Raw genomic sequence first — 25413 nt, forward strand, 5'->3', positions numbered from 1 at the left:
ATGTAGACCATATTGGCCCTGTGTGGCTTCTCATACAGAACTTGGATGTTCTTGTTTTCTGAGATGAACTCTAGGAGATAAATGCAAGATGAAACATCTGGACTGCTCCTAGACCAGGGTCAGCAACCCCCGGCTCTGGAGCTGCATGTGGCTCTTTCATCCCTCTGCTGTGGCTTCCTGTAGCTCAAAATATGTGTCACAACCGCCAATGTGTGACACCTGCCGGCACTTGATTTATTAAGCTTTTTTACTCCCAATAGGCCAACCGTGGATAAATCCAAGAAAACAAACAGAAAGTTTAATTCAACTACATATGCTAGTTTGTGGCTTCTCAGGAAATGGTCAGGTATGGGAAGGGTTTTGTGGCCCCTGGGGTTTTCTTTTCTTTGGGAAACGGGTCCAAATGGCTCTTTGAATGTTTAAGGTTGCCGATCCCTGTCCTAGCCTCTTCATTAGAGAGAAAATACAATTGAGCATAGGTAAGAATCCATATAAGGACTTAAATCATGGTAAAAAAAAAAAGAAAAAGAAAAACAAAACCACATATTTTCTCCCATTATTGTATCTGCCAATATCTGCTCAGTAGCAGTTTTTGAAGATGACTAATTCCATGCTTTGGAGAGATGGATTACAGGGCTATATGTATGACCATAATGAGGAATGATTTTACTATTTGATAAAATTACTCAGATTTGTTTTGAGTTGGACAAATAAAAAAGCTTTAAAAATTGGATTCAAATGCACACGCTGCTTCAGAGGGTGTTAAAGTTTAATATTCAACTAAGATCAGTCTTTTCTTTGAGGATTTAAATAATTGGAAAAAAGTCATGAACTTTTTTGGTATATGATAATGGAAATTATTTGGAGATTATTTTATGTACATAAACGGAAAGCATTATGCACAATAGTTGGTGAAGATGATGGAAATTTCTGAGGTGATAAATTGACTTTTAATCAGAGCAAAGACAATATCTATGTTTATTGCTGACTAGAAATATCTTAGTATATTTTGTATGAAATCCTTAATGGACTTTTGCAGATTTTTTTAATCATTTAAATGATTAAATCACTCTGTTGCCACCGAGGATATGGACAGGCTACGCGGGCGACTGCGGGCCACCACATGTTTATTGGACCCGTGTCCCTCCTGGCTTGTACTGGCAACCTGGGAGGTTACACGTGACTGGCTCCTGGGTCTGGTGAACGCCTCGCTGGAGGAGGGGTTCCTGCCAGCCGCCTTGAAGGAGGTGGTGGTGAGGCCCCTACTTAAGAGGCCTTCCCTAGACCCAGTTGAGTTAGCCAATTATCGTCCTGTCTCCAACCTTCCCTTCTTAGCGAAGGTTGTCGAGAGTGTGGTGGCGCAGCAGTTCCCTCGACACCTGGAGGAAATTACTTATCTAGACCCGCGCCAGTCCGGTTTCCGGCCGGGCCACAGCACAGAGACGGCTTTGGTCGCGTTGGTGGATGATCTCTGGAGGGCGAAAGATGGGGGCTGTTCCTCCATCTTAGTCCTGTTAGACCTCTCAGCGGCTTTCGATATCATTGACCATGGTATCCTGTTGCGTCGGCTGGAGGGGATGGGGGTGAGGGGCACCGTTTTGCGGTGGTTCTCCTTCCTCTCCGGTCGGACGCAATGTGTGTTGGCGGGAGAGCAGAGATCGACCCTGAGGCCGCTCACGTGTGGAGTGCCACAGGGGTCAGTCCTCTCCCCTCTCCTGTTCAACACATACATGAAACCGCTGGGTGAGATCATTCGAGGATTCGGGGTTGAGTGCCATCTGTATGCAGATGACACTCAGCTATACATTTCTACCCCGAACCACCCCAACGAAGCCGTCGAGGTGATGTCCCGGTGTCTGGAAGCCGTGCGGGTCTGGATGGGCGACAACAGACTTAAACTCAACCCTTCCAAGATGGAGTGGCTGTGGCTACCGGCGCCCCGCTTTAGCCAATGTGTTCCATCTCTGGCCATTGGGGGGGTACAACTGCCCCCAGTGGATAGGGTACGCAATTTGGGCGTCCTCCTAGATTCCCGGCTGTCGCTAGATGATCATGTGACGGCCGTGGCTAGGGGGGCGTTCCATCAGGTTCGCCTGATGCGCCAATTGCGTCCCTTACTGGAGCGGGACGCCCTTTGCACAGTCACTCATGCCCTAGTGACTTCTCGCCTTGATTACTGTAACGCTCTCTACATAGGGCTCCCCTTGAGATGCACCCGAAGGCTCCAGCTGGTCCAGAATGCAGCTGCGCGGGTTATTATGGGGAGTACTAAGTACTCCCATGTAACACCTCTCCTGCGCGAGCTGCACTGGCTACCTGTGGCCTTTCGGGTGCGTTTCAAGGTGTTGATCGTCATCTTCAAAGCGCTTCATGGACCTAGTTATTTGCGGGATCGCATTCTACCCCATACATCCCTGCGACCAATCCACTCTCACAGAGAGGGCCTCCTCCGGGTACCATCCGCTAAACAGTGCGGGCGGGCGGTGCCTAGGAGTAGGGCCTTCTCTGTGATGGGCCCAACCCTCTGGAACGACCTCCCCCCCGATATTAGAACCACCTCTGATCTCCGCTCCTTCCGCAAGAAACTCAAGACCCACCTGTTTCGAGTAGCAGGTCTGGCCTAATTACAACCATAATCGTAACTGCATTTAACATCTATTCAAACCTTCCTGGATGGCTTTTTAAATTTTATATTGGGGTTTTAACGGGTTTTAAAATTGTTCTTAATATTTAAATTGGTTTTGGGATTTTATAACAGACCGTGTGTGTGAGTTGTTTATGTTTCATGTCTTATGTCTTATGTCATTTTTACTGTTTTGATTATGAATGGTCTGTACACCGCCCCAAGTCCCTACGGGGAGAGGGGGCGGTCTATAAATTAAATAAACTAAACTAAACTAAACTATTTATGATTAGAAAGGATAGATTATAAAAAGGAGAGAATTTTGTTTAACCCTAGAGTAATAGGCTGATTTATAATTGTACTTAAAACTGGCATATACAAGGCATATGCAAAAAGAGAAGGTCAAAGAACACAAGGCAGAAAAAGATGGAGAGACAAATCAAACAGACACTACAACAATATCAATTAACAATGGTTGAGGCCGCCAGAAGAGTGAGAACCAGAACTTTGTATCTCTCTCAAAACCCAAAACTGTAAAAGAGGAAGTAAAGAAGAAGAATACAACTTAAAACCATTGTAAAAGAAGATTGGAAACTTCTTTTTTCTATCTTTTTCTATTTTTCTTTTATTGTATTTTTAACTTTTAATTTTACATACATACATACATACATACATACATACATACGTACGTACGTAAAACGTAAATTGTGAAATTTTTGGTCGGAGCCCAATTTGGTTGTGGTGAGAAGCATTTGTGACCAGAGGTTCTACTGTACATATATTCTGAAGATAAAAGGAGAAGGGGACTGCAGAGGATTAGATGGTTGCATAGTCAATGCAATGGGCATAGGTTTGAAGAATCTGGGAGACAGTGGCCAGGCATGTTATGGTCCATGGGGTTGTGAAGAGTTAGGTTCAGGCCAGAAGATTATCTATGGTTGAATTATGGAATGATGTTTTCCTGTCTGTGAGAGGATGTGGTCCTTTCAGCCTTGAAGGAAGCTGCAGTGCACCATCTCCGTAACAGATCATTACAGGACTCAACCATTTGGATAGTTTTCATCTAATATCCAATCTTTTTTAAGGAAGTTGGTGGAGATGGTAATCAGATTTGAGTTCCAGAGCTCCAGAGTTGCTTTACTCTAACTAATGTACTTCGTTATATACTTGTTTCATATGATTCGTGCACAACCATATCAACAATTAGAAGTTTTCCCATAACATAAAGCAATCAGATTGTTCTGCAGTACCTCAATACCATTTAACAAGTGCCTTTTGAAAAAAAATCATTTGTTTATTTTTCCATTTAGTTAGGGTAAAAAACTAAATATAGCTTAACATGTGAAATGTGAATGCTGCTACTTATTATTCTGTTAGGATTTCAGTACTTTATGGATCCTATAGTAATTTTTTCCCAGTTAATATGGCTTTATTACCAACTTGCCACTTAGTTTATCAATTGGTAGTTAAGTCCAGTCCTATCAGGACACTAAATACCGACACATTATCACTGTTCAGCAGGCTGCCAACAGAGACAGTCTTCTCCTAGTCATTAACAAGTGCAATGTATGCAGAACACCAGAGGGGAATTAAAACCACAAAAAATACCTCAGGGTGGTATTTTTAATATGAGAATTTAATTTGTAATTTCACAGATTAAGAATTTTGGTTGCATTAATCCTTTTATCAGCTCACAGCAGGTTATTTGCAGAAGCATAACCATAAGGCGATATTCACTGGCCGAAACATGTCTTTGCATAACATTAAACATCAGGAGCAGTGAAACCTTTTGAAGGGGAAGAATAAAGATGAAAAATCATTATATTTTTAGGCAAGGTTCTGCTAAATGCCTCCAGTAAATTTCTGAGTCTAGAAATACTGTTCTGTCTATAGTAGATAATCATTATAAAGCATAAATCAAGATGCAAGAAAGGACAATCCCCATAATCAAATATTATAATTGTTTATATTTATTATACATGCATTGATATTGCAAGCATGTATTGAACACAATTTATACAATTATAGAAAATATTGATGTGATTAATATAACTCAAATTGCTGCCTTTTCCATGTATCTTTAACTATTTCCTATTTAAATTGTGTATTAATTTAACATTTGTATCAATAGATATTTATGTAGTAAATCATATGCAACAAATCTAAAGTAATTACCATATCTTAATAATTAAAATATAAACATATGACTCAAGTTAGGAGGTACTAATCTTGCTTACTAATTAGAAACATAGATGGTGATTCCCCCCCCCCCAAATATTCATGTTTCTATGGATAAATTCACGCTTCTAAAGAATAAATTTATATATACTTCTTTCTCTTTCTTCTAATTTCTCCATCTTCCTTTCTTCCCTCTTTCACACATAGGTGTTATGAAACCATTACAAGTGGCAATTCTTACTTTCAGTAATAACATTTGTTTAAAATGTTGATATATTAATTATTATCCTCATGTGAAACTGCTAGCAGATTAATAATCTGAATTATAATAATTGGACTAATCTTTACTGGAAGGTTTAAAATGTTTGGCTTTTATATCTATGTAAGGTAGAAATAGGTAGAGGGGAAAATGAAGTTTTTGTTAAAAATGTGGAGATGTATAGAGTTTTATGTTAGGCAAGGATAATGATCATTCTATCATTCTATAATTTTCAATACAGCTGATCAATATTATTCTTTTTTATTATAATACGGAAGCTTCATTTTTATTATTAGAAGGCATTGTGCCTAATTAGCTCATTGGGTTGCTTCAGAGGTTTTTTTTCTTTTCAGGTAGACATTTGTCTCTGTTAAATACAGTATATGAAAATAAAATTTTTCATAAGTCTCTTGGGAATATCATCTTTCAAAAGCACTCTGTTTGGGAGTAAGTTAATGTTTGGAGATTAAGGAGGATTGTTTTGGAGAAAATTAACACATTGGGAGTATAGAATACTTGTAGAGTAGTGTCATTTGAAAGTGATAGATATCAGCATTTAAGTCACAGGTCAATGTGAAGTTAATATCAATTGACTGCCCAATATAGAGGTGGAGGGAGGGAAAGAAAGACAGAGAAATTTTAAAATCAGATATTGAAGATAGGGAAGAGAAAGCAGAAATAAAAGGACAAAGGAGTTTTTAAAAGCCATTTTGAATAATCTAAAGCAGTGGTTCCCAATATGGGGCCCACCCCCCACAGGGGGCAATTTGATTTTTAATGGGGGGCAATTAGAACTTTGCTTAAACCAAATTAATGGCCTTTTAGGCTTCCTTCCGGTGAGTAGAGTTCACTTTTTGAATAAAGTAAGAATTATATGTCACCGGGGTGTGTGTGTGGGGAGGGGGGATTTTAAAGAAGTTTCGGTGGGGCATGGCCAAAAAAAGGTTGGGAACCACTGGTCTAACGTTATATGAAACAAACAAGTCTCACCTGAAATGAGCATTTATGGAAGGAATAGGGCATATTTATAGCATTAATACAGAATATGTTGGAATCTAGATAGAAATGGAACACCCTGTCAGACAGAATAAAATTCCAAAGTGAAAATAGTGGGAATGGAACTGTCAGAATTTAAGATAGAAAGCCAATGCCACAATTCAGAATGAATTCCATGGGAGATTGTAAAGATTTAAAGAAGACAGCTTCAGTTTTACTGGAGCAAATAGCAGGGGAAATGAAGAAAGCAAAAGATAAGGTGGACCGATTGTTTTCATGGTATGGAGACAGTAATTTGATCTTTAACACCAATAAGACCAAGGAGCTTTTAGTGGACTATAGAAGGAATAGATCAGACATCAGCCCTTGCTTATCAATGGAGACCAAGTGGAGCAAGTGGCCAGTTTTAAGTTTCTGGGTGTTATCATAAAAGAGGACTTGACCTGGGGAACTCACATTACAGCACTGGTCAAAAGGTTCCAGCAGAGATTCTACTACCTGAGACTTCTCAGGGAACAACAACTGAATGAAAAACTGCTGGTGACCTTCTACCGCTGCACCATAGAGAATATTTTAACTTACTGCACCAAAGGTGGGTTCCTATCCAGTAGGCTGAGTAGATAGTAACTCGCCTGCCATGCTTCCGAACTGATTCTATTGTCGGCGGCACCATCTTTATTTTTGGTTCTGCGCATGTGCAGAACAATCTTCATTGCAAAAATTTAATGTTTTTTTTCTTTTCAAATGTTCTGCGCATGTGCAGATCTTTTTAGCTGCAAATACACACAGACAATTTTTTTGCATGCTGAACCAGCAGTAATGCCAGAAGCAACTTACCCCTGTATGCACCCCTGTATGCACCTGTTGCACAGTGGCAGATAGGACAGCGTTCCAGAGGTTTAATGTCTTTTCTCAAAGGATCATTGGTTGCACTCTCCCCTCTTTGGAAGAGCTTTATAGCTCCCGATGCCTTAAGAAAGTTCAAAACAGTCTTAAAGATCCATCTCATCCTGGGCACCTTTTTTTTTTTTTTGAACTATTACCATCTAGCAGATGGTTCAGGATAATAAAAACAAGGACAAATAGGCTGAAAAACAGCTTCTATACCAGGGCAGTAACTATATTGAATTCTACTGTATAGTGCCGGGATGGCGAACCTATGGCACATGTACCACAGGTGGCACACAGAGCCATTTGTCAGGGCCAGCGAGGCGTTGCCCCGTTAGCCTTTTTTGAGGCCATTTTTGTCCCTCCCCAGGCTACAGAGGCTTTATAGGAGCCCCCCCACCAGAGGCCCTCTGGAGGATTCAATAAACCGGCCCTACGGGCAAACCGGAAGTTCGGGAACAGAACTTTGCTCGTAGGGCCGGTTTTAGCCCTCTGGAGCCTTCGGGGGCCATCAGGGGCAAAAAACAATACTATGAACAAACCAGAAGTCACTTCTGTTTGTCCATAGGGTCATTTTTTCCATCCTCCAGAGCTTTCAGAGAAGCCTGAAGGTCCCTGAAGGCTCCAGAGGACTAAAAACAGCCCTACGGACAAACCGGAAGTCCATTCCTGAATTTCTGGTTTGCCCGTAGGGCTGGTTTTTTTGGGCTCCGGAGACTTCAGAGAAGCTCCTGAAGCCTCCGGCGGGCCTCTAGGATGCGGGGGAGACTGTTTTCACCCTTCCCAGACTCTTATAAAGCCTCTGAAGCCTAGGGAGGGCGAAAAAAACATGCAAAAATGGGGGAGAACGCTGATCATGCGGGCATGCATGTTGGGGTCGCACATTGTATTATGGTTGTGGCATGCCCGTGCACGCCCCCCCCTGCTTTTGGCATGCGAGCCAAAAAAGGTTCGCCATCATTGGTATAGTGCAATATTAATGCACTATTGGGTTTTAAATTCAATTGTATAGAATGTGAACGGTTTGTGTTTTATTTTTATAGTTATAATGTATACTGAAGATGGCATTTAATTTCATTTTTTGAGGTGCAATGACAATAAAGTAAACTAAACTAAACTAATAATGAATTATGACTTATAATTTGATGAGATATTTCAGAGCAACTTAGAAAAAAAGTTAGGGTAGAAAAAAGTTAGAGAAAATCAGCTCTAGGGATGCAATTAAGAATGAGGATTGGTGTTATACTAATAAAAATAAGCGTCAAATAAATGACAGATTATTACAGCTCGCTTTGGGAACGTATTTTCTGAAGTTTCTCAGTTGGGTATTGTTTTTCTTCAGGCAAGCAATGACAATAGGTTGGAATTGCAGTACTTGGAATCACATGTTCTTAATTAGAGTCCTGATATAATTCATAACCTTCATTTTATGGAAAATAATGATGAATAATTGGGGTTGATCTTTTTCAAGAAAACATTTCGCTCAGTATTCTTGATCAAATTCTTATTTAAATATTTTAATTTAAATATTTAAAATATTTAAGGAAAATTAGGATTAGAAAGGAATTTGGATTATGCTAATGTTTTGTCTTAAAGTTTGGCAGTGTATTCACACCAAACAATTTGAAAAAGTTCTGGTCATGACTAGCGTACTAGTTCTTATGATCTTTGCTGAGGACATCTGGGTTTGTACCAGCTTCTTTATTTCGTTACATACAGAAGCCCTAGAAAATGTTGTCTTCAAATACCGTTGTCCCTAGTATTGTTATGCTTTTTTCTTCTTTTAAAATTGGCTTATATAGAAGTTGGCTGAGAAAGCAGTTTATTTCTCTTTTCTAAAACTTAGTAATCTGAAATATATATGTATATTTTACAGTGTCATCTATTTTTTCTGTACCGAATGTAAGACTACAAGTGGAAGCTGGAGAAAGCACAAAAGCTTTTGGGAAAAACTTTTATGGGAAAGGTCAATCACATGTAAAACACTGAAGAGAATTTTGATTTCCTACAAATAATTGAGGTAAGTCTTACTAAAAAGTATTTGTTTTTAGTAATTTTTTTCTTCTCTGTCCTTGACATGCAGGTTTTTAAAAGTAAAACCCAGTTTCTTAATATACAAATGAGAAATTTTTCTACAAGTATGAGTTTTATTTACTTTAACATCTTTTAGGGATCAAATCAACTTTAACGCACAGATAAGCAATCTCTCTCTCTCTCTCTCTCTCTCTGTGTGTGTGTGTGTGTGTGTGTGTGTGTGTGTGTGTGTGTGTAAACGCATGTGCACGCTTGCACTCCTGGGATTTCTTTGTCCACCAGCCTATAACCAGGCAGAGGAAAAAGATTGCTTTTCTCCAGTGCTAATGATGTGCAATGAGATTGTTGTGAGATGGGAACAAAGCTCTCCCACCATTTCCTTCCTCCCTCAAGGGGTCTTGCTCAAATTGCCCTTTCTGTTGCAAATAAAAGCAGGGAAAGAATATTCTGGAGTGGAATTATCTGAAGGGTAAGTTTAGTAAGAACCCAGTGTGGATTGGATGTCTAAGCACATTCATAGGCAGCCCTCACAAATTATATGTGGTAGTTCTTAGGGTTTGAAGAAGACTCTCCTTTGTGCAGTGGATGCTGGTTGGACTAAAAAGATTGACCATTGTACTTTAGAACAATTGATTCTCCCCATTCTTTGGATTCAAGAGCAGATATATTCTTACTAAAGATGTTCATAGATGGATTTATTGTTTTCTCTCTTTTTACTATTACTATTTTCTATATTTATACCAAGTCAATAAGTTAGTATTGCAAATATATAATGTAAATATTTTACTTTATGTCTAGATATGTAATGTCAAAGGAGAATACAAGGTTCTGTAAGAATTTCTGCCCTACCAAATTCTAATTTCCAGGATTGGGAAGAGACAATACATGACTAGTTTTGTCTTGTTTCAACTCATTGAGCATACATAGAGGCTTATATTTCTACATAAGCCAGATGAATATGAAATAGATGAAACCAGTTGTGTACAGTAATGTCAATAATAATAATAATAATAATAATAATAATAATAATAATAATAATAATAATAATAATAATAATAATAATAATTTTATTTGTTTAGCCGCAACCCTCTCCCGAAGGACTCGGGGCGGCGTACAATCAAACGGATAAAAATACACATAAGACAAACATATATACAAAAAGAACAGAGACATATACATATGTGCATGGAGGAGAGTTGACTTATAAGTGAAAGACAATTAAAAACACAATTTAAAATCCCCTTAAATAAAATTACTAAATTAAAAAACCCATCAGGAGCGTTACGAAGTTACGGTTGAGCCAGGGCAGCTATTTGGAAAAGGTGGGTCTTGAGCTTGACACGGAAGGAGCGGAGGTCAGTAGTGGTCCTAATATCCGGGGGGAGGTCATTCCACAGGGCTGGGCCCGCCACAGAGAAGGCTCTGCTCCTAGGCGCCGCCCCATGGCACTGTCTGGTGGACGGCACCTGGAGAAGTCCCTCTCTGTGCGAGCGGATGGGTCGTAGGGATGTATGGGGCAGAATACGATCCCGCAGGTAACTAGGTCCTGAGCCATGGAGCGCTTTAAAGATCGTAATCAAGACCTTGAAACGCACTCGATAGACCACAGGAAGCCAGTGCAGCTCGCGCAGGAGAGGTGTCACATGGGAGTACTTAGTACTCCCCATAATCACCCGCGCGGCCGCATTCTGGACCAACTGCAGTCTCCGAGTGCATTTCAAGGGAAGCCCCATGTAGAGAGCATTACAGTAGTCCAGGCGAGATGTCACCAGCGCATGGGTGACTGTGCGTAGGGCGTCCCGGTCCAATAGGGGGCGCAATTGGCGCACCAGGCGAACCTGGTGGAACGCCCCCCTGGCCACGGCTGTCACATGTTCATCCATGGACAGCCTGGCATCCAGGAGGACACCCAAATTGCGCACCAGCTCCACGGGGGCGAGTTGAATGCCCCCAATGGCCAGAAATGGAATTATCTGGTTGAACCAGGGGGCCGGAACCCACAGCCACTCCGTCTTGGAAGGGTTGAGCCTGAGTCGGTTGTCATCCATCCAGACCCGTACGGCTTCCACACACCGGGACATCACTTCGACGGCCTCGTTGGGGTGGTTCGGGGTGGAAATGTACAGCTGAGTATCATCAGCGTACAGATGATATCCCACCCCGAAACCACGGATGATCTCACCCAGCGGCTTCATGTATGTGTTGAACAGGAGTGGCGAGAGGACCGACCCCTGTGGCACCCACAAGTAAGGGGGCTTAGGGTCGACCTCTGCTCCCCTGCCAACACACGTTGCGTCCGGCCAGAGAGGTAGGAGCCGAACCACCGCAAAACGGTGCCCTGGACCCCCAACCCCTCCAGTCGGTGCAACAGGATACCATGGTCGATGGTATCAAAAGCCGCCGAGAGGTCTAATAGGACCAGGATAGAGGAACAACCCCTATCTCTGGCCCTCCAGAGATCATCTACCAACGCGACCAAGGCCGTCTCTGTGCTGTGCCCAGGGCGAAAGCCGGACTGGCGCGGGTCTAGATAATCATTCTCCTCCAGATGTCGTGGAAACTGAGAAGCCACCACACTCTCTACAACCTTCGCCAAAAAGGGAAGGTTGGAGACAGGACGATAATTGGCCAGCTCCGTAGGGTCCAGGGAAGGCTTCTTGAGCAAGGGTCTCACCACCGCCTCTTTCAAGGCGGCCGGGAGAGACCCCTCACCCAACGAAGCGTTCACTAGGCCCAGGAGCCAGTCGCGTGTAACCTCCCAGGATGCCAGTACAAGCCAGGAGGGACACGGGTCCAGCAAACATGTGGTAGGTCGCAGTCGTCCACGCAATCTGTCCAAATCCTCGATGACAACCAAGTCAAACTCCTCCCAAAAAGGTTTCTCAAGACTCGCCACTGGCGTCTCGACTGGGCCACTGAAAGGGGACCCAATCCTTCCAGATTTGAGCGACTTTATCCTTCAGATATTTCCCAAACTCCTCTGCCCTACCCTGTAAATGGGCCTCCCGCGGCCTCTGAAACAGAAGGGAGCGGGACACCCGAAACAGGGCGGCAGGGCGGTTCTCTGCGGATGCAATGAGTGGTCAGTATAATAAATATATATAAAATATATAGTTTGCTGGTCTTGTTGCATTCGGGTCTTTTCCCATGTAAGATTGAGATTGTCTTGGCAATGTTTCGGCGAGGTCTCACTTGCCATCTTCAGGCTGGGTTTTGGGAGTATAGGACTCAGATTGATTTTCAAGATAAACACAAATAAAAATTACATAAATTCATTATAAAATAACATAGTAACACTTTTAAGACAGCAGCATGAGATGTTTATATACAGAGGAACAACATAAAGAGAACTTTAAAAGTCTGAAAGAAGAAAAATCTTTACTTGGAGCTGAAAGTTAAGGAAATTGATTTTGAATAGATGGGAGATATGGGTTATATTCCTTTAATGGAATACAGATTACTCAACAGGTTACTTGAATGTCTTAGCATAAAAGATAATACTTTATTTTATTGTTCATTTTATTTTCATTTTATTACTATTTTTTCCTTTTGGAATAGAAAATCAAAGACAGAGTAGACAATCAGCAATTACTGATTGTCTTACATAGACACCTGTGGGAATTAGAATGTTTTCTCTTTTTTCCCCCCAATTTTTTAAATTGTTTTAATTAAACAAAAACACAAAAAAAGATCATCATTCATAACATCTTCTAGAAAGTGTGTCGATTGGTTACAAATAGATTTCGTGCGTTACTACCACAATTATTATTTATACTTCCTTCTTCTTGAATTGTACATTTTAAATCAAAAATCTTTATGTATTCTATCAATGTACCACCATTCTCATTTAATTATAATTATTTAAACATGCTTTTATCTGGAATCATTTGTATTTAAAGACATAACCACCTACTGGCATTCATTAACTATTTCAATAAACCTCTAATAGTTACCATTTTACAACATATTCTGAAAAAAAATCAATTAATAAGAAATCTTAACATTCCCTCCCTCCCCCCCTCCAACTCATTATTTAAGGCCTATATCTAATTGCTTTTACCAATGCCAACACATATAGAAATCGTTAAACATTATCCATTAAAATTTCCTTATTATTATTGTAATTAGATAAAAATTATTTACTATTTATATCACATCTTCTCTCATCAGACCCAAGAAAGATTACATCTTTATAACAAAATCTAAACCAAAATTTGTTAATAAAGTTTATAAGTACCCAATAAAGATTACATCTTTATAACAAAATCTAAACCAAAATTTGTTAGTAAAAATAACAAATCTTTTTCCCAGGTCCCAATTTGTAGTTTATATACAAGTTGCTTTTACTAGTTAAAATTATTATTTCATTATTATTATCGTAATGAATTATTTATTAATGAATAAACATTTAAAGAAACAATCTAAAAGCATCTACAAAGTCCTACTTATTAATCACAAAAAATTAACTAAGTTTTTTATTATCAACATTCATTATCAACCTGTATCCTTCCAATAACAGAACAGTCTTAGCTCTTTCGCCAGTTATTGAGTCAATTCTCTTATTAACTTCTTTATAAGGTTTTTAAAAACTTCTCTCCGCACATTTTTGCTTAAAAGATCTCTCAGGTAGTCTCGTTGCCCTTGATCTGGTATTGAAATTAGCATATCTTTGATTATCAGACGTATTTCTGGAACTGTTCTCTTCTTAATTCCATCATCAATTCCATATATTGACACAAGGAATAGAGATCCAGATTATCAAATTCATTTTCCATATTCCCTTCTTTCCACTTTCACTCATGGATGCTCCATTAGTAAATTCATCTGTTATCTTATCTTTGTCTTCTATATCTTCATTCTCTTCTTTAATTTTGGGGGCTCCAACCCCTTCATCTTTTGCTGTACAAGACAATAGTCTATCCAACTTATTCTCAGATCTCCCAAATCCTTCCAATATGTTTTGAATTCCAACCAAAAAATCTTGAAAACTTAAGGTTTCCTCATCTGCATATTGATACATATTTCCAAGAAGAAAAAAAGAAAGAAGAGGAGAAAGAATAAAAAAAAGACTCTAAAATCCACTGCCACTCTAGCCTTCAATGTCTCTTTTATATATATAAGTACCTTTATTTTGAAATGACTTAAGCACAAGTTCTTTTATTTTTTTCAAAAGAGAAGGATTCTATCTTCTTCTTTTCTTTTCCCTCCCTTGCGAAGATGTTTCACAAAAGCACCTGCCAAAACAGTCCGTGTCCTTGACTCCTTATCAGTCTCCACAAATAAGCTGCAAAGCCTCCAGTTACAGAGTCAGTAAAATCAAAGGAGAGAGAACAAGGGATAGATTGTTTCAAAGAAGTGGGGGGAACCAAGTTCTGGCTTCCGAGTGACAGATTAGATTTTCTCCTATTTATTTCAAGCTTATGGAAAACAAAGGTCTTTAAATGTCTTTAATAAAGTTTAATAAGCAGTAGTAGGGAGGATTGGTAGAATAAAAAAAGGTTTTAGTTCAGACAAAAAATAAGGTAGCAAAAAATAAAAGAAAAAAAATCAATTCATTCACTTAAGAGGAGAAACGGAAAGCATTACAATCACTTCAATCCACAAAACATTGTTACAAAGAAAAAGGAAAAAATAACTTTCTAAGGCAGTCCAGTAAAGATAGGTTTTGCCGCTTTATTCTTTTGCTTAAAGGACTAATTTGTCTTTTTCAAATTCAAATTCAAATTTTTAATTTGTTAGCCGCTCCCTCTCCGCAAGGGACTCGGGGCGGCGTACAATAAAAATATACATACATACATATAGACATACAGATATACACATATACATACATATACATACATGGAGGAGGTAGTAATCAAACATATATCACATTAATAATAATAGAAAATTAAAATTAGCCATTAAAATATCCCATGATAAAATACAATTTAAAAAGGACTGTCAGGAGGAGGATAAACTACGGTTGAGCCAGGCCAGATAATTGAAAGAGGTGGGTCTTTTTAAAAAGTTTCTTTGGGCAATCATTCTCAAAGAAAAAATCTCACCAGCTGGACTCACTTTCACTGCCTTCTTTCCGGAGCCGTCTCCGACTTTGTCAGCCTGGGGCTATCTATTTACTGCCGGCTTGGTAAGCTTCCCTTGGGTCAATCAAGGACTTTGCGATATCCCTGAGACCAGCAAGGATTTGTCTCCCTGTTCATTGTCTCTTTGGGATGGTTTAGGTCCATATGGACCGTGCAGAAGTAAAAGTATCAATGGCGGTCTCAGACTGTTGAGGCTGCACATTGTCTCGTCGCAACATTGGCTCAGTTCTCGGGAATTAGAATATTTTCTTAAATATATGAACAATGGATCTAAATTGCCACATATTATGGCTACTCCTTTTGTTTGCTCTGTTTTTGCGATGGTGACTTGGTAGACATTTTCTGCGATGCTACACTCCTACTAAACGAAAGTACCACAATTGTTGCCCAGGTTTCAGGAATTTATATGAGAGCAAGCCCTTTAGATTTCATCTGAAGTTCCAACTACTTATTATTATTATTAATGTATAGCAGTGTTACAGTAGACAAAAGACTATGCATTGCAGAAGATTAGTTAGGTATTAGCCCTTTTATAGAAATCTGTGCTTCTCAAGGTGTGCCACAGGAGGGCAAGTTGGCTTCGCACAAGAGAGAAAGACTAGCAGCTCTACCTGCAGCACCACCAAGGCCCCCCTCTCTCCCCAGAACTGTCTCGCAAATGGGTTCTGCAACCAGGAAAGTTCAGAGCTGTCAGGAATCTGACTGCCTGCACAGAGCATCAGCTTGTTTCTCCACTGAAATGGTACCTATCTATCTACATGTATAGAGCATGTTTTCGATGTGTTCGGTAGATAGAAGCTGAAGTGAGTGACAGGAGCTCACCCTACCCATGCAGTGCTTGGATCAAACTGTCTGAGCTGAGACCATCTCTAGTATCATTTAAGTCACTAAGCCACATGCCCTAGCAATTGTATATCATAGTAATTTAATGGGAAGATCATGGATCAGTTAAAACTACTTCTGCCTAGGTTATATTGTATCTAAGGTACACAGCTGAAAATGCAATGAGTGGCTCAAAGAAAACTTGTGTTGACAAATATAAATCTCCAAGCATTCCCAAGTAACAGGATGTCCTTTAGTGCAAACTTTCATCTGAGTATATGTGGGATTGTGTGAAATCATCCCCCCTGTTCACTCCACCGCTTCCAGCTCGTGGAACCAGAAAGGTTGAGGACCACTGGTTTAAAACATCTATTGCTTTCCAGAGTTTAAACTAAAATGGTTCTGGAGAACTAAATCATGGACTTCAAGCACATATGGGCCTGGCCAGCCTAAAATGGTGAATATGTGCCAGGCTGATCTCAACCCTTCAAGAAACATCTGACAGCAGAACCAACCAAATCATTATTGAACCACACCAGACTGTACAGTAAAAATGCTGTCACTTGTTGCCTACACATGAGGAAAACCCACCTTTAAAATCAGGACATTCTTTAGTTCAATAATCTCTGCCTTTCCTTGCCAAACAAATGAATCCTGGAAACTCCTAAAGATATGCAGCTGTCCCTTTTCATGTGTAGTTTCTAACAGCTGGCATTTTTAGTATGTTGATCAGTATAGCCATATACTGTATCAAGGAATATAACAGTTCATTCATACACCAATATTTCTTTCCCACCAATACTAATTCTGCACAAGGATAAAGACAGTTTTTAATTTCCAACCCATCTAAATCCGAAATGAAGACCCTCTGACTCAAGATTTGCTACGTATTTATAATTATTTATTCTGGGTACAATATGGTGTTGCCCCCCACTCCCACCCCACATACACATACCCAAACAGTCTCTCTATCATCATCCCTTAGAATGGACTTTTTTATTTATTTCCTGACATTAAGAGGATTATATAACCTCTTATGCCCAGCCTGATGTATATTCCTCATTGGAAATCTACAGTTAATACTCCAGCCAGATGAGCCCTTGCAGAGTGGAGATGCTGTAATAAGCTAAGTGAGACTGTCAAGGATGAATTAGAAAATGCTTATGGCACTACTGGTGACAAGCAGTAGCACAGTTCCCCTGGAGTCAGATTAAAAGAAAAAAATATTCTCTTTTTTTGTCAGTTTATTACTTCAGAGGTGACAATGAATCATTCAGACATAGGATCTTTTCTTTTAAAGAAAATTACAGTGGCATGACTTCTCTTTTTCCTCAAAAAATGTCTACGTATCTAAGTAAGAAGATATATAACAATATAAGATGTTTATAATCACTGGAAAATCCATAAAATGAGCAATAATTATAACTTTAATAATAAACACGTAATTAATTGTATTGTAATGTTCCAATTTACATTGGTTAGACTTAAGAACAAATATATAAATAAATATTTTAAAAAGTTGTAGATATAGTGAACATACTACTAACATTTTATATCAGTTCATTTTGACTTGCTTTACAAACCAATGATAACAATTTAAAAACAACTTACAAAGTAATGATGACAGCTTGTTGGAAACATCTGAGTTATTGAAAACTGAAATCATCAGATGTCATGTTGCTCCAATTGTACAGATTTCTTTATAGTCAGCTATTACATTTTTACAATGTCAAAATCAATCTGTCTTCACAATTCACTGATTAACATCAACATTGACATGTTGATCCTTGTTTTTCTTCTAAGCAATGTCTCCATTTATATCTGTTTAATTTCACCTTTAGAAACATTTCTTTTACAAATACATTTTAAATCTTTAAATTCACAGTTTTTGTGATTCTACCACAAAAGAATTTATGTCGGGTAAAGTGTTTGATGTCTGAAGCATATATTTGGGAGATTATTTTACTTTCTAATTGCCTCTGTACTCTTAAAGTCTTGATTCCTGTTCACAAAATGATTTGAGAATCCATTTGGTTTAATAAACCTAAAATTATAAATCTATCAGTAGCAATGGATCTTAATATAATAATTGCTGTACTAATTTCTTGGTTATAAAAATTTACTTATTTTTAATGGCCACAGGCTTTATCTCACAGAAGAAAAATATTCCAAGTGTGTTAAATGAATCACTGCAATTGTTAAGTGAATCATATTGTTGCTAAGGAAATCCAGCATCCCCATTGACTTGTTCGTTAGAGTTCCCTGACGAAGGCTCAAATGGTGATCACATAACTTCAGAATATTGCATTTATTGTAAATACTTGCTATTGCCCTAGCTCCCATATTTTGATTACATTACTATAGAGACGCTGTGCAATTCCTCTGGGGTGGGGGTGGGGGAGCACATGGAACCTGGTGGGCTAGCAAAGCAAGCCCAGTGCCTGTGGACACCCAGTGGGGCGGGGGCGGGGGAATAGACAGGACGAATGTTGCAATGTCTCTGCAATCAATCGTAAGGACAAACAACTGCTATGGTGCTACAACATATATAACTTTGAGACCAGGTCATAAGTACTTTGAGGAGAGGATGTTCTAACTTTGAAATATCACTAAGTGAACTATCATAATGTGAGGACTACCTGTATTTAAGGCAACTTCCCTAAAACTACATAAGATCAACAAAAATCTCATGTACAAACTTTAATTGTCTATTGAGTCAGCTTTGATTTTATCCTGAGATATAAAATTAATCTGCTAATAAAAAAGGTTAACAATGCCTAAAATCCAGCAACATTTGCAGGAGAGCAATATAAGCGAAATGGCAGCATGATCAAAGTCCTAACCCTTTAAGCATTCAATTGCCAGGGATCTACCCTGTGTTCAGCTCCTAAATACAATTTACTCAGTTACTCAGAAGTTAACTCTCATTTTATCAGCTCCAGAAGGCTTCCTTGATAATGATTAAGTATTTTTCCCAGATCTGAAACACATGGCTTGCTTCAAATTTTCAGATGTTTTGTCAAAAGACTCACAAACCTGACTTGATAGAGAAAACCTATAAGTCAATCATGATTCTCCATTTGAAGCAGACCTTATCAAAATGGTATCTACCATTTGGATCAACATCTTTATTACTTAAAAATAAATCTCCACTCATAAATCTGAATTCTCCAATTATTACAATTATCAGAACTTCCAGACAAAGCATTGTAACCAAATTGCGGCACTATGGCTTTTCAGAATAATTATTAGCCTTGGGCTACAATTAAGCCAAGGTAGGAAAAGGGTTTTAGACATGGACTCTCAAGTTAAACATATCAGAATCTTTCATTAAGGAATTTTAATGAATTATTTTAATTCATCTTGGTATTAGATCATCTAGCAATTTCTGAATAGCATTGCTGTGTTTTGCTGTCCTACATAGCGTTTGTAGCAACAAAATACTGTATAAGAAAACTCATTACAATATAAGAATCTGACCCTGTGATCATAGACCATTGTATATTAGATCCTTTTGTTTTGTATGTAGAATCCAAAATACATGGCCATTAACTTTCAATGACTGCTTGTCAAATTTATTTATTAAACAATATATAAATATTTAATTTATTAAAAAATACGTGAAATTCAAGTAGCAAAGATAACCAATTTACCAATAAGAAATTAAAAATACCCATTTTATCTTCAGCATGTCCCACGTTGTCAGGATTCAAGAATAAATGCAAATATAATCTGTAGAATATGTGAAAAGTTAGCAACAACTCTGCTTGCTCAAAACGTCTGTCAATGAATGCCTTAATATCACTGACATTAATCCTTTCCGTAGTTTCATTAAATAATTTTATTCTCCCCATGTTAACAGAGCTAAAGAATGTACAGTATACTGATGATACTGATATTTTGGTCTGTAACCATAATAATAGTATCTGACTAATTTAGGTGTATTCATTGCCATAGAAAAGTAGTAGGCAACCCCTCCTTCCTTTATAATTTTATGTGAAGGAACTGTTTGTATGTAATTGTTTTGATAAAATAATCTTTTTATCTCACTTTGGAAATAACACTTTGGTTAGTTTTGGATTAACCAAAATTCTATTTTTGTACTGTTAACTTCTATACCTTTCCTCTCTTTCAAATAGTTCATTTATTTCAATTCTCAAATGTGTGAATAGAGAAAATATGTAGCAATCACTTAGTTACATATGTTTAAAAAGTAATAAAATTAGCAATTTGACAGATAAATCTGCTAAAGGTTATCATAGTTGTATCCAAATATTGGTAACGTTTGCTTTAAAGAATTTTGAATTTTGAATTAGCTATTTTGCAAATATCTCAATTTGGCATCTGGATTTGAAAGCCAAGCTGGATCTGATCTATTAGTACTTGAATAGGAAATTATTAGAGAATGTCTGGGCTGTAAAATAGTAAATTCTAAAAACTCTGAAGAAGGTTTCACTTCCACACTGTTGTCAAGAATTCATGACACCAGGATTGGAGCTCAACTCAAAAAGATATATTTTAGTTTTCATAATTGATGCTATTATATTAGACAGTATTAGGAGGACTATCATGGTATTCCTTTATTTTGTATATACTTACTCATTTCTGAGTTTGTAAATTGTTTAAAGAAGTCTTCTCAGTAATCCTTTGTAACCAGCTTATTATTATTTAATTCTAGTCGTATGCACATAGTTATCTAACAATACTGTATTTTTTGGAGTATAAGACGCACCTTTTTTCCTCAAAAAAGAGGCTGAAAATCTGGGTGCTGGGGAAGGCAGAAATGAGCAAAAAATGGGTGTTCCCCCCCCCAACTCCCCAGAACCACTCTGCCAGTCCCCCTCCCCTTTTTAAGGCTATTCATGCCTTAAAAAAAAACCAACGGGCCCATTTTTGGGAGGTTTGCAGAATGCAAAAACTTTTTTTCTCCTTTTGGAAAGCTCTTTAACTGATCGATGAGAATTAGATTGATCAAGTGCTGTGCTAGCAGAAAGGAAGTCTTAGGTGCTGCAGATTGTCAACGATTTCCTTCTCCAGCACATGGATAAATACACCTGGAAACATCTGCCTACCTACCTACTCTCTCTCTCCCTACCTACCTACTGTATTTCTCTCTCTCTCCCCCCTATCTACCTACTCTCTCTCTCTCCCTACCTACCTACTATATTTCTCTCTTTCTCCCTCTCTCCCTACCTACGTACCTACCTACACGCTCTCTCTCTCCCTATCTACTATATTTCTCTCTCTCTATTACTTTATCTACCTACGTACCTACCTACACTCTCTCTGTCTCCCTACCTACCTAATGTATTTCTCTCTCTCTCTCTCTCTCTCTCTCTCTCTCTCTCATTCTCTCTCTCTCTCTCTCTCTCTCTCTCTATATATATATATATATATATGTGTGTGTGTGTGTGTGTGTGTGTGTGTGTGTGTGTGTGTGTAGGTAGGTCGGTAGGTAGGTATATCTCTCTATCCCTCTATCTACCTACCTACTTTTAAAAAAAAAAACCTCTTCAAAAACCTTCGTGCGTCTTATACTCTGAAAAATACGGTACGTTTGCCAACATGAATTGAAAAGTCATTTTATTTTTTTTCACCTCTATATTATTTAACCTTTGGGTGTCATCATTAGTGAATGATGAGACAACTTAGCTATTGTGCCATTCATTCCCAATTTGAATCACTCAATCAATCAAGCAAAGCCTTTTACTACAGCCCAAAGGAGCAGTGGTCTGGAGTCTACCTGGTGCTCAGCTGTTTCACTCCTCAGCTGAGTGTTTACCTGGTGCTCAGCTGTTCCGCCTCTCAGCACATGGCTCACATGGTGATGATGGATCCTCCCCTTCCCAAATGTCAGTCCCTGGATGTCTCGCTCTTGGCTGGCTGTTTTGGGGCTGACATCTAGATTTGAAACTTCTTCTGCAATCAAGTTCATATGTTGTTATCTATTCAAACATAAATGAAGAAGAAGTAGGTTGAATATCATTGTGCTATTTTACTTTAAAGAAGTGTGCAGTGGCTCGCATGATTAGGCTGCTGGATTGGAAGTTAGCAAGCCTGTGTTCAAGTACAGGTGAAACTTGCAAAATTAGAATATCATGCAAAAGTTCATTCATTTCAGTAATGCAACTTAAAAAGTGAAACTAATATATGAGATAAGATTCATTACATACAAGGCAAGATAGTTCAAGCTGTGATTTGTCATAATTGTGATGATTATGGCTTACAGCTCATGAAAACCCGAAACCCACAATATCAGAAAATTAGAATATTACATGCAATTAATAAAACAAGGATTGTACATAGAACAATATTGGGCCTTTGAAAAGCATAAGCATGCATATGTACTCAGTACTTGGTTTGGGCCCCTTTTGCAGCAATTACTGCCTCAATGAGGCGTGGCATGGAAGCTATCAGCCTGTGGCACTGCTGAGATGTTATGGAAGACCAGGATGCTTCAATAGCGTCCTTCAGCTCTTCTGCATTGTTCGGTCCCATGTCTCTCATCTTTCTCTTGGCAATGCCCCATAGATTCTCTATGGGGTTCAGGTCAGACGAGTTTGCTGGCCAATCAAGCACAGTAATCCCACAGTCATTGAACCAGGTTTGGTGCTTTTGGCAATGTGGGCAGGTGTCATGTCCTGCTGGAAAATGAAGTCAGCATCCCCTTAACGCTCGTCTGCGGAAGGAAGCATGAAGTGCTCCAAAATCTCCTGGTAGACGGCTGCCTTGACCCTGGACTTAATGAAGCACAGTGAACCAACACCAGCAGATGACATGGCTCCCCAAATCAACACTGACTGTGGAAAATTCACACTGGACTTCAAGCATCTTGCAGTGTGTACCTCTCCACTCTTCCTCCATACTCTGGATCCTTGGTTTCCAAATGAGATGCAAAAGTTGCTCTCACCAGAAAAGAGGACTTTGGACCACTGAGCAACAGACCAGGTCTGTTTTTTTTTCTTTAGCCCAGGTAAGATGCTTCTGACGTTGTTTGTTGTTCAGGAGCAGCTTGACAAGAGGAATACAACACTTGAAGCCCATGTCCAGGATCTGTCTGTGTGTGGTGGATCTTGATGGACTGATTCCAGCCTCAGTCCACTCCTTGTGAAAGTCCCCAACACTTTTGAATGGCCTTTTCCTGACAATCCTCTCCAGGCTGCAGTCATCCCTGCTGCTTGTGAACCTTTTTCTTCCACACTTTTCCCTTCCACATAACTTTCTATTAATGTGCTTTGATACAGCACTTTGGGAACATCCAACCTCTTTTGCAATTACCTTTTGGGGCTTTCCCTCCTTATGGAGAGTGTCAATGATGGTTTTCTGCACCACTGTCAGGTCAGCAGTCTTTCTGATGATTGTGATTCCTACTGAACCAGACAGAGAGACCATTTAAAGGCTCAGGAACCCTTTGCAGGTGTTATGGCTTAGTTAGCTGATTAGGGTGGGGCACTTTGAGCCAAGAATATTGCACCTTTTCACGATATTCTAATTTTCTGGGATTGTGGATTTTGGGTTTTCATGAGATGTAAGCCATAATCATCACAATTATGACAAATCATGGCTTGAACTATCTTGCTTTGCATGTAATAAGTCTATCTCATATATTAGTTTCACCTTTTAAGTTGCATTGCTGGAATAAATGTACTTTTGCACGATATTCTAATTTTTCGAGTTTCACCTGTACCGCTGCATGGGAGGATGAGTTTCCATAATTCACTCCATGTCCTTGATGGGGACATGAAAAGACATGCAAAGTTTTCATGGAGGATCTGTTGAATGCTTTGCTGAAATTAAGATATTTTGTGTCCAGAATATTTCTATGAGCATGTAAAATTGTAATTTTCCACTTCTGATACAGTCGGTTCAGAATCTATGGTTAGGAATGGATGTAGTTGGGTGTACTATAAGAGAAGAGAATATTTTTTTCTCAAACACAGTCCATAAATATCAGTTTTGTAATTGCTAGAGATGGAAGAAATAAACTGAGCTTCACATATAGAAGTCTCTGAAAAGTATTGGACCCCTGGACCAAAACTAATAAGATGAAATGTTACATTCATCTATTCATTTAAAAAATTACCGTATTTTTTGGAGTATAAGACATACCGGAGTATAAGACGCACCAAGGTTTTGAAGAGGCTTTTTTTTAAAAAAGTAGGTAGGGAGAAGGATAGAGAGGGAGACAAAGAGAGAAATGCAGTAGGTAAGTAGGGAGAGAGAAAGAGTAGTTAGGTAGGTAGGGAGATAAAGGGATATATATATAGAGAGAGAAATAGAGAGATAGATAGAGAAATACAGTAGGTAGATAGGGGGAGCGAGAGAGTGTGTGTGTAGGTTGGTAGGTAGGTAGGTAGGTAGAGAGAAATAGAAAGAGATAGAGACAGAGAGAAATACAGTAGATAGGTAGGGAGAGAGAAATACAGTAGGTAGGTAGGTAGATGTTTCCAGGTGTATTTATCCATGTGCTGGAGAAGGAAATCGCTGACAATCTGCAGCACCTAAGACTTTGTTTCTGCTGGCACAGCACTTGATCAGTGTAATTCATATCAATCAATTAAAGAGCTTTCCAAAAGGGGGGAAAGTTTTTGCATTCTGCAAACCGCCCAAAAAGGGCCTGTTTTTCGAAAAATGCCGCCCCCCCTTTTTTTTCTTTAAAAAGGCATGAATAGCCTCAGGGAGCTTGCAGAGTGCTCCTGGGGGAAGGGCAAAAACAACCAAAAAAATGGCCCGTTTTTTCATCAAAAAATTGTTTGCATAGCCTTATGGAGGCTTATAGAGTGCTGCTGAGGGTTGGGGGGGGGTAAAATGGCCTGAGTTTTGCTCATTTCTGCCCTCCCCAACCCCCAGGAACTCTCTGAACACCTCCATAAGGGTATGCACGACCATTTTGGTGAAGGGGCGGGGCTTTGGGAGGCAAAAAAATGCTGTATTCGATGTATAAGACGCACCCAGATTTTCAGCCTCTTTTTTTGAGGAAAAATGTCCGTCTTATACTCCGAAAAATACGGTAAATTCAAATACAGGAATATTGAAGAAACCATGGTTAAATAGAAATGCATACAAAAAGATCTAGGTGGCTTATAAACTGAGTAAAAGTCAGAAGTCTAGCGTGGACTCTCTAAAAATGAAACCCTACTACTACTTAAGACAGTATTGGTAGAAGCATAATATCCACATCACACAAAACAATAATTCTACACTATTTTGAACTAGGAGAATTGTTGTGGCCCAGCAGGAGCCGTTGGAGTTGCCACCAGACTCCGATAGCGAGGGTCCCTATGAGTCGGCTCTGGAGGATGAGGAGGACCCTGGGCAGGGTTCTGACTCTGAGCAGGGATCGGAGAGTCTGGTCAGCCACCAGAAGGTGCCTGAGGCATGGAGCAGGGTGAGAGCCAAAGGAGGGGGGCTCCTGATGCCATGCCTTGGAGCAGTGGGGAGGAGTCACGGGACAGTGACTCAGACATCAGCAGGGAGTTCTTAGATGCTCGTTACCGCTGCGCCCACAGGCGCAAGGAGCAAGGGCACAG

At 39.2% G+C, this 25413-nt stretch overlaps 1 protein-coding gene across 3 annotated transcripts in view; it reads left to right on the plus strand.

Annotated features, from left to right (window-relative positions):
* The window catches only part of CDK14 (cyclin dependent kinase 14), a 263591-nt gene that overhangs the window by 200027 nt on the left and 38151 nt on the right, over window positions 1-25413 (plus strand). For all 3 annotated transcript variants that reach the window (XR_014176838.1, XM_081971698.1, XM_081971699.1), the window contains one exon: window positions 8821-8964. Coding sequence is in view for 2 of the 3 variants with exons in the window: in XM_081971698.1 (XP_081827824.1) it covers window positions 8821-8933 (113 nt within the window). In the remaining variant the exon portion in view is untranslated. The remainder of the gene's footprint in view (window positions 1-8820; window positions 8965-25413) is intronic.

This window comes from Natrix helvetica, assembly GCF_964273705.1.
Source record: "Natrix helvetica genome assembly, chromosome: Z".
Taxonomy (NCBI): Eukaryota; Metazoa; Chordata; class Lepidosauria; order Squamata; family Natricidae; genus Natrix; species Natrix helvetica.